At 46.6% G+C, this 10253-nt stretch overlaps 1 protein-coding gene across 2 annotated transcripts in view; it reads right to left on the bottom strand.

Moving 5' to 3' along the window:
• Window positions 1-3014: 3014 nt before the first annotated feature.
• The window catches only part of SRGAP2 (SLIT-ROBO Rho GTPase activating protein 2), a 101123-nt gene continuing 93884 nt past the window's right edge, over window positions 3015-10253 (bottom strand). For both annotated transcript variants that reach the window (XM_051639002.1, XM_051639003.1), the window contains exon 24: window positions 3015-8997. In XM_051639002.1, coding sequence (XP_051494962.1) covers window positions 8614-8997 — 384 coding nt within the window. In that variant the 3' untranslated portion in view covers window positions 3015-8613. The remainder of the gene's footprint in view (window positions 8998-10253) is intronic.

Below are 10253 nucleotides of genomic sequence, written 5' to 3'. Positions count from 1 at the left end.
TGACATCACTCTGCGTAAAGGAGTTCTGCTGCAGCTCAGCTAACAGGAAGAGACTGACTTCTTGAAGTCATTTCCAGTCTTATCTTCTGTGCACATGGTACCTGTGTCCTTCAGCCTGTGCTTGTCCCCTCCAAATGGGGCTGTCAGTCTGTCCACACTGGCCAAGCTCACACTGTGGGTGCAGCCTGGGCAGGTTGTGGCTGGGCTGCTGTGCAGCATCCCTCACTCACCAGACAAAAACAGCATCAATTTGAGCTGGAGATGCCTGAGAAGCCTTTCCCCACACAGAAAAGAACACAGCTCATTTTCTCATCTCAGGCCACCAGTGAACTTGTAGATCAGAGCCGTTCATACAAGGAAGAAGGGCAAGTAAAACCTCTGGAGGGAAATTCCAGCTGAGTTTCTTCTAGAGCTGCACAAAGGCAAGGAGCTGCAGCAAGTGCCATTGTACGCTGTGCACAATGTTCTTATTCCCATGGCTCCACAAATTCTTCTCCTGCACTGGAGTCCCAGAAGCAAGAGAAGCCCATCGAGGGGCAGGGGGAGAGGAAAGGGGCCCTCCCTGTGGTTGAGCTCTACCACAAAAAGAAACTGAAACAACGACTTCTAAAGGCAGAAAACCCAGACTCGGGTGTTTTCTCAGAACTGCACACGTGGCTTGAACTTGCACTGGCAGATTTGAACTGGTGAGGGGTAAAGATAGACAGGAAGGAAATAATTACAATATTTTATAACACTCAAGAAAGATTATTTTCAGGTTGTGCTGCAAGTTCTCTGTAGGCATGTCTGAATCATGCCAGATTAATTAGAGACCTTTGAACCCAAGGACTCCCAGGACATCCCAGTTCCTCCAGGAGCTCTCCCAGCACTCACTGGTCCACCCTCAATGGGAGGTCCCAGTGCAACCCCAGGAACTCACCCGGCTCCTTCCCGAACCCTTTATCCCTTCTTTTGCTATTCGTTTACATTTTATGGCTTATTTCCTTTCCCTGGCTGCCCCAACAACAGATTTTACCCTCCCCACCTCAGGTCTGACACCCAAATCCCACCTGACCCACTCAGACTCTTCACACCCACGGTCAGGAATCCGCAAAACACACTGAGCCCCCGGGGCCTCGACCTGCCCACGGGGATAAACCCTGCGTGGGTCAAACCCTGCGTGGGATGCGAGAATCCGTCCCGTGCGGGCTGGGAGAGCAAAACCGCGGCCTTAAAACCAAGTCTGTGATAAGAACAGTTGTTCCAGCTGGTGGCAGCAAAGCCTAAAAAATCAAGGCCCAGCAGCGCAGCGGGCACCTGGTCCCTGGGAGGATTGGGAGAGAAAACCGGGCACAGGCAGGGTCTGCACTTGGGCAGGTTTGGTGTAACGGGGATGCCGGGCTGGACCCCCCGCCCCAGGTTTGCTGAGCCCAGCAGCCGCCCCGCAGCAGGACCAGGCAAGGCGACAAAAGCAGCAGGACAGCACCGCGCCGCAGTCCCCAGGCGGAACAAAACGATGCAATTCATTCGCATTTCGTGTTTAGAGGCACAGGACCGTCCCACCCGGCAGCAAAGCAGACCTGTGCTCTGCGGAAAACTGGATTATTTGTATTTTTTCTCCCCCCCCCCTCCAGGCAAACAAGCGTTTGCAGCGGAGATTTGAGAGCCCAGAGGCAGCTGTGGTGCCCAGCCCGCCCCGGGGCGGCCCCGCTTCGGCTGCTGGGATCTGAGCTACTAAATTCATATGGGAGCATCAGCATCCCGGCCCCTCCACTCCCCAAGCTCTGCAGCAGCTGCTGTTGGAGAAGCGGGACACAAGCAGCGGAGGGGAGCGGCTGCCCCAGCCCCAGCAGCTCGCCCAGGGACGGTGCTGACTTCCAGCACGGCATCAAACAGCTCGGTGAGACATCAGACCTCCCCCTCAATCGTGAATTCCTCGAAACCTAAACAGAGAGAATCCAAAATGACAACTCCCTGACACCCTTTCCCCTCCGTGCTCCGGGAGGGGCAGGCTGGAAAGCTGAGATGGGGAGAGCCGGGAATAACAAAGCGATCCAACCCGTCATCTCCATCTTAAATCCTCTTTCCCAGGGACAGTTGGAGGCCCATCCCCTCCAGGGAAATGGTGAAGATTAAGCATTTTTAAATCAGGTCACTGCAAGGGAAGTTTGAGTGCTGCTGTTACTGGGTGGTGCAGGGAAGCTGAGGGGGGGGCAGGGGCTCTGCCCTTGGCTGCTGCGGGTCAGACTCTGCAGTCCAGTCACTCTCCAGATCCCCCTTATCACTGTGCTCCTTCCCCACCAGAATCAAGCCACCCGGTGCCTATGAATGGCATCACTGTGTCCAGTTCCAGAGCCCCCAGCACAGGAAGGACATGGAGCTCCTGGAGAGAGTCCAGAGGAGGCCACAAGATGATCCCAGGGCTGGAGCAGCTCTGCTCTGGAGACAGGCTGGGAGAGTTGGGGTGTTCAGCCTGGAGAGGAGAAGGCTCCAGGGAGACCTGAGAGCACCTTCCAGGGCCTGAAGGGGCTCCAGGAAAGCTGGGGAGGGGCTTGGGACAAGGGCAGGGAGGGAGAGGACAAGGGACAATGGATCAGAACTGAAAGAGGGGAGATGTAGGTGAGACATGAGGAAGAAATTCTTTGCTGTGAGGGTGGTGAGACCCTGGCCCAGGTTGCCCAGGGAAGCTGTGGCTGCCCCATCCCTGGCAGTGTTGAAGGGCAGGTTGGATGGGGCTTGGAGCAGCCTGGGCTGGTGGGAGGTGTCCCTGCCCATGCAGGGGGGTGGGAACTAGATGATCTTTAAAGTCCCTTCCAACTCAAACCAATGATTCTATGATACATGCTGAAGATTCTTCCTCACCTACTTACCAATGCCAGTTGCTATTCAAAGATAATTCCCAAGGATTCCCCCAAGTTCCCAAAGCTGGAGCTGCCTGCTGAGGGAGGCACCCGCAGGCAACACTCATCCCTGCTCCCATCCCCACCCCAGCACCCACAGACACACACACACACACACTCGCCCCAACCATCATGTACTGGTGTCCATAGGTCAGCGTTTCCACCATACCCAAAACATTTATTTCTCCAAAACTATTGCTAATGACAACGGATACATTTTTCTTGCCCCAGCATGGACTGAACATTTCCAACACGTACATTCCTAATACTGTACAATACTGTACCAAAAAGAAAAAAAAAAACCCAAACAAAAAAGGATGTACCTCCATATTGTACAGAGTTATATATACAAAGTACAATTTTACACAGTTTAATATATACACCATATATATATCGGTGTAGAAGACATGAGACAATGGAAACCAATTTAGCAAGAACATTCCATCCCACCATTAAACAACTGCTGTGAATAAAACCCCAAACCCCAACGCACCCCACGAGCCCTAGCCCACTACTGCAGGACTGAGGTTTCAGACCAACACAGACAACAAAGATTTCTAGACTTTGCCACCAAACTTCCCCACGTTACAGCAGAACCACAACGTCGCTGCCATCCTGTGAAACACCTCAGAGATGGTTCTCAAGAATTGCCCTAATTTTGGCTACACAGAGCTGGTCTTTTGAAGGACCTGCTGCTCACAAATATTGCTCCAGCAGTTTGGCACATGCACGAGTCCAACCCCATTGGACTTTGCTTATTCAAATAACAGGACTCTGCCTGGAGAGAAAGGCTGGTGAAGTCCACTTCAGAAGTAAGGTTACTATAGTGCCTTCAAAAGGAAGGGTCCATCTATTATTTCCGTTGCAAACTGCTAAGTATTTACCCTGTATGAAGCTTGGTACATCAAGTATTAGTACAGTAGGGAGCTGCCCTCCCTCTCCACCTTCACCTCTTTTTGGCCCATCGTTGAAAAACAACACTCTCCTGTCTCAAACTACATTATAGGAAGCACAAAATAGATCAGGAAAAAACAAACAAACAAATCCCAACACAAAAACAAACCTTACGTTTTCCAGGCCTTGAACTGCTGTTTTGGCATCTCTAGATCCACCAAAATTAGGGTCCTAGAACCAAGCCTGGAAAAGAATTCCCCTGCCCTGTGGCGGGGCGGCCAGCGGAGGCAGAGCGCTCCCAGCCCCAGGGCACCAGGCAGTGCATCAAGTATTCATTTTTTTCAAGTACCAGGTTGTTGGACACACAGAGAGACAAGCAGAAAGCTGATCCAGAGAGAGGATTATCTACGGAAGTGATATGTAAGCTCAAATCCCAAAGTTCAAGTCCAGAGCACCAGTAAAGCGCCCGGTGTTTCCCCAGACCTGCACGGAACAACTTTCACCCACCAGAGAAAATCCCTCCCTTCTGAGAGGGCCCTAGTGCTACTGGTCCACTAAAGAAACAGTTTTATGTCAAGAACTGCATTTGTGGGGTGTCAGCCAAGGCCAGATAAGACCACAAAAAGGCTCATTGTTTTGGTGAAAATTTAAAATCTCAAAATAAATACATGCCCAGCTTATCAAACTCATTTTCTGTTCTGGACAGGCTCATTAGTGATGGGAGCACCCAAATGCTTCTGTTTGTTGGGTTTTTGAAAAGCAGTTTCCCCAGCTTGTGGTTCATAGCACAGTGAGTAAATGTGTTGTCACCTTGCAGGTTGTGCTGAACCTCAGTCCATCTCACCCATGGGCTGGACAGGGGCCAGACAGCTCAATGTCTCACCCAGCTGATCAGACAAATTCTCCTGATGGGCATTTTTCCACCATTACTGTTGCCTCACTAGCAAACTGTGCCCTGCTGAGAGCATCATCTCCTCTCTAGTGTCCCCTCACTAGGTATTCACCAGGAGACAGAGCATCCCAGTCTATCAGGCATGTGTATGGAAAGGCTGCCAAGTGCTAACTGGAGACACTGATTTCTGTTGAAGAACATCTCTCACATGCTTAGCAAATCCCCAAAGCTACACAACTGTTCAACTGCATTTGAGGTTTTGACACACAGAAGAAGAGAAATAAGGCAGCAAACTCCATCTGCAACAACTGCTTTTGTCTTAATATTGCTAGAGCTCTAGCCCAGGTGCCTGCTCACCCGGTACCAAGTGCAAGGTGGGGAACCAGAACAGATGGAATTTCTTGCCAAATTCTGAAGTGTTTTGATTAAGCAAAGAAATTTACGAGAACTTGGTTATCTTAACCTACTTTTGTGCAAGAACAATCTTGCCTTAAAAGAAAAATAAATCAACAAAAACTCCCCAAACCCAACAGATGAGGTATTCAGCACAGGAAACCCAAAGACTCTTTTTGAACAGGTATCAAAATACATACATATACAACTTCTTTTTTTTTTTTTTTTTTCTGCTGTCACAGTGCACTCTAATTATTTAATCACTTTCATTGCAACAAAATATCCAGTACAGATAAAGTGAGAGAGTCTGATCATGTCCCACTGCTTTGACATGAGACACAAATTCACAAGTTAGAAACTGTGAGCCTTTGGATTACCTTAGAGAGGCAGAAATTCAGCAATGGTTAAAGCACACTGCTCAATTCCCAACTAGGGAAATAAAACATAAAAGGTTAGAGCTTCAGAAACTATTAAGATTGATCACCTAAAATGGCATTTTATTTTAAAAGTTTTGCTTTGGATTATTTCAATCCAACATCTGATGAACAAGAATCCTTTGTTCATACAAAGCACTATCAAACAGACATACGTTATTCCAGTTATCAAACACTTCTTGTCTTTATATTTGACACAAACATTACATAAAAATCATGAAAGAGAATTTCCATGGAAGAGCTAATATTTCTCCTGAATAGGAAGATATGAAGTAGCACTGATACCTCCCCAAGCAAACCACTGTGTTGTACTTGTCCACTCTACATCAGTCTCTCCTACAAGACGCCCGCTGGTTTTGCAGGGAGTGGTGCCAACATTTCCAGTTTCTGCTTCCCCCCTCTCCTGCAGCAACTGCTCATAAAACACTTGTGGTAAATGTCCTCTCAGCCTTGTATGTTCACAGAGTGAAGCAGACAAGCTATGAGTTTCCCTTTTTTTTTGTTTTTAGTCTCCCATGTGTCTGTGTGGATTTTCAGCTGGCCCAGGGCATGTGGAAGCAGAAGGACAATCTTCACCCTGCTGTATTGCTTGTAAGTGGAAGTGTCAATCACAGTGCACACCAAAATTCCAGTTGAGTTGCTCAATACACAGGTTATCCTGCTAAGCATATTCCCCTTGACAGTAGGATTGTCCCAGAGCTGTGGATGCTAGAGATAAGCACAGTAATTCACATACAGACAGTTGCTGTTACAGTCACCTGAAGTCTTTTTTAAATCTTAATTTCCATTCATACTTCAGACCTCAAAGATAGAAAAGAGCATCTCCTCCAAATGTGCTGTGCATGGTTGAACACTTATTCTTAGAAACAGGAATGCTAGGCATAAAAATATAAAGAAAATAAGGCATTACAAATGAGTCAAAGTAAACATACAGAGATCCTGCTCTTGACACAGATTAATTTTGGTCATTTGTGACCAAAAAGAAAACAAAACCAAAAACTCCCTAAAGTAAATGCCAGAAAGTTCTGCCTGAGCAAAAAATTACAAGTTTGATTCTATTTTTCCCAAAAAGAACAAGTGATTCCTTGGTGGTAGAAGTCCATCAGAACCTGAGAGCAAAGGTGGCTGGTTGCACTGTTGGGGAACGGGGTTAAGGTCCAGTGACAGTCACACATGCTGGGCTTCCCAAGGGCAGCTGCTGCTACAGATCAGCTAAGGAGAAATTAATAATATAGTGTTCTCACTGAACTCTTTCTGGCATTCCCCAAACTTCCTATGTTCTTAATTTAGGGCCCAGAGAAAGTTTTTGTCTTTAAATCCCATCACTTATATGTGTGAGATGGGGTGTATGTGGGGAGGGAGAGGGACACAGTAAAACCCTCTTCATTTCTCTCAGTTATGTCCTAAATGCATCTGAAAAGCACATTGAAGAAACTGTTCTTAGAAATGTAAGTTTCATTTCTTCTTTTTAAATTACTAAGTGCCAATTAAAACGAAATTGCAGTCACATGGAAGCTAAGTGTGAGAAATCACACATTTAAAAGAAACTCAGTTAAATGGGAGAAGAAAAATGACTTTTCTTATCTTGTCTTTGTCTGAATTTATCTGATGAAAACATAAGATGTGCAGCTTTTTTTTTTTTTTTAAATCCCAGGAAAGTTTGGGAACAAGGTGAACTGAGGGCCAGCCAGGGTCTCCTCTCTGGAAGGGCTGCAAGATTTTCTTCACTGTTGTAACTGTCACATGCTTTTTAAAAAAAAAATTAAATCAAGGTGAGCATCGTGGACAATTCCCAGCAGAGCTCAGAGTTCATGCAGCCTGGGAATGGCTGAAGCATTTGCTGCCTACCAGAGAAATACAAAGATGAAAAATTCATTCACATGTCTGCAAGGCATGCCAGCCTACCAAGGAACACGTTGGGAAGCCACTCCAGAAGCCACATGCTGTCATGTCACTGTCCCCAGCAGCGTTTGCTCTACAAGAGCTGAGACCCCTAGAGCAGTTCACAGCAGTCACAGCCACCGACTGAAGCACTTGCAACCAGAAAGGAGGAGAAGATACAAAGCTTGAGAACTTCTGATTGAAGTTTTTACAGTGCTTGTAACTGGGATCTTGGTAAGGATCCATCTTGATGGATGATGAAAAGAAGAACGTGTGCGTTAGTGAATGAACTCCCAGCAGAGTACGCTTTGTTTTCAAAAGTTAACTTGTTTTTACATTCAGTCTCCTGAGACCACACACCACATCGTAGCCCACAGGCTGAAAATTACACTGAAAAACAACAAAGCTGGTTTTAAATACGGGTGAGCAAAGGGGGGGAAACAGCTAGATTGTCCATAAGCAACAACTGGGCTCTTTCTTGTGCTCCTAAACCTCAAGAACATGTTTGTTTATATTTGCACAGACACATATTACGTATAACTCCACAAAATCTAAGAGTGTTCCAGAGTAAACTAGTTTTCATGACAAGTGTCGACTAAAGGATGAGGCAGGATGGCCAAAAGCTTTGGCCCTGGGGGGAGAGGAATGGGGGAACAAACAAACAAAACCAGAGGATGTGATGGAAGTCGAGACAGACCCTTAACCACCATGGCACCAGCAGGCGACGTAATAATCATAATAATGCACAAGAAACAGGCATGTCCAAGCTCCACGTAACCAGTGGCACCAAAACATGCAATAGACTAAAATCTATCCTATTGTTTCCCTGCAATAAATGAAACACAGAATATATAAGTCACTACACCAGGATTCAAAAACATGGTGCCACTAGGTATTTCTCTCAGTGGCCAAACACCCGAACAAGGCATCAACTAGAAACCAAGCTCCAGCTCATCTTGTGAGCGTTTTCCTCCTCAGCTTCACAGTGACCTGAGACTGGATTTCCCAAGCGTGGCATGAACTGTTTTGCCTTACAAACATCACTGATGGTGGTCCATGGGACGAGGTTGTTACCACTTGGTTTACTCCCAGGAAGTGCTCCCAGCAGTAAGCAGCAGTTCACAACTAACCTCCAGCAGGAGTTCAAAAACGGTTTTGTTAAATAGGAATTTTAAGGTCTTTAGTAGAGTCTCTTCATCTGAACCCAGACAGTTATATCCACAGAGCAGCATCGAGTTTATCAGACAGTACAGGACTTATCAGTAGGCTGCTGAGATGCAGAGGAGGCAACGCCAGGGCTCGTGGCATTTGTTTTGGGGAACACTGCAGGCTTGGGCCGCGTGGCCGGCGGCTTCACCTGGGTGGCCATTTTGACCGACTTGACTGGCCTGAAGGTGCACGGGATGTCCCCGGCCGTGCTGGCACTGCGCTGGAAAGCTGGCTCAGTGTCCTTGAGGATCTGAGTGTGCAGAGGGCTGGAAGGTTCCGAGGTGGGGGCCACCACTGGAGAGGTTTTCAAAGGCTCCAGGGTGTCGAGGACAACGTCTGGCGTGTGCTTTACGCTGCTTTGCCTTTCCAGCTCCCGCAGCTCGTTCAGAGCAGAGTTCATAGTAGCTTCAATATCCTGCAAACACAAAAGAGAAACCAAGTGAATAACAGAACTCAGGCACACAAAACCAGAGACAAAAGTCAGACTTTGAGAGCAGTGTGTTTGTTTTCAGCCAGTAAACACCAACACTCAAATCAAGTGGCGGGTCGAGGACTTTTAAGTGTCAAAGTGAAGCTCACACCAAACTATGCAGCCTTACAAACTGAACCCAATAAGCAGGAACATTTTCCATCAACAGGGAGCAAAATAATTGCTAGCACTTCCTCAGTGCTAATCTGGTCCTGATGCTGCTTGGACTCCAAAGATGAGTGCAACCCCAAAAAGCAGCAATCACCAGAAAAGCATGTGATTCCAAGTATTGGGATCCATTCTCGTACTTTATTTGCCATGTGAGATTCAGGAGACTAAATTATTGAAGAAAGGATTGATAATTTTGACATTGGCTGACAGGCCACACACCAAACCCTGAAATCCTTGTGTGCTGTTGCTGCCTCATTGGTTTTCCTGCTGTCCAAATTCTCTTCCCTTCCCAGAAAGGTATTACACGAGACTCCACATTTTAAATGTTTTAGAGAACACAAAAAATATCAGAAACATATCTAGAAATTCAAGTTGGCACTTCTCCTTCCTCTTATAAAATATTAGTGATCAACAACTGAATATAATAAGAACTTTTGAGATAAAAATGGGGCTGTTCTGTTCCCAGCTGCAGCAAGACCTACATGTTTGCTGTGAAGCCCACGGGGGTGCAGAACTCACTGGAGAGAGAAGAGCTCGGCCTTTCGGTGACTCACAGCTTGGCTACAGCTTTTTAGCTTCCTTAGAGGTTTTTCAGGGGGTGGGGAAGGTAAATCAGTCAAGGACTGGTGGAAGAAACCAGAGACAGTAATCTGACACCTCCAAGTCTATCTTGAGGCCAGGCAGATTTTACTTATGAAGTTAGGGAAAATATGTAAAATGCACGATGATTCTTAGATGGTGTTTGACGAGATAGTACAGGGCAAAGAGAAACACTGATTCAACACAGCTTCCACCCCCCCCTTTTTTTGTTTTCCCCTCCTCTTTTCTCTTTCTCCTCAGACTCTTCTCCAGAGCAGACAATGGAGTAAATGTTCTTGCAGAAGGAGGAGACAGAACAACTTCAGTTAAAGCTTAATTGAAAAAACAAAGAAACTGATTTATGTCAACCAAAGGCTTGGAAGGGCAATGAAATATGAAGACAAGAACCACATATTATAATTCCACTGGAATAAATGGGCTAAAGATATTCA

This window comes from Apus apus, chromosome 23 (assembly GCF_020740795.1).
Source record: "Apus apus isolate bApuApu2 chromosome 23, bApuApu2.pri.cur, whole genome shotgun sequence".
NCBI lineage: Eukaryota > Metazoa > Chordata > Aves > Apodiformes > Apodidae > Apus > Apus apus.
This window is presented reverse-complemented; position numbering and strand designations above follow the sequence as displayed.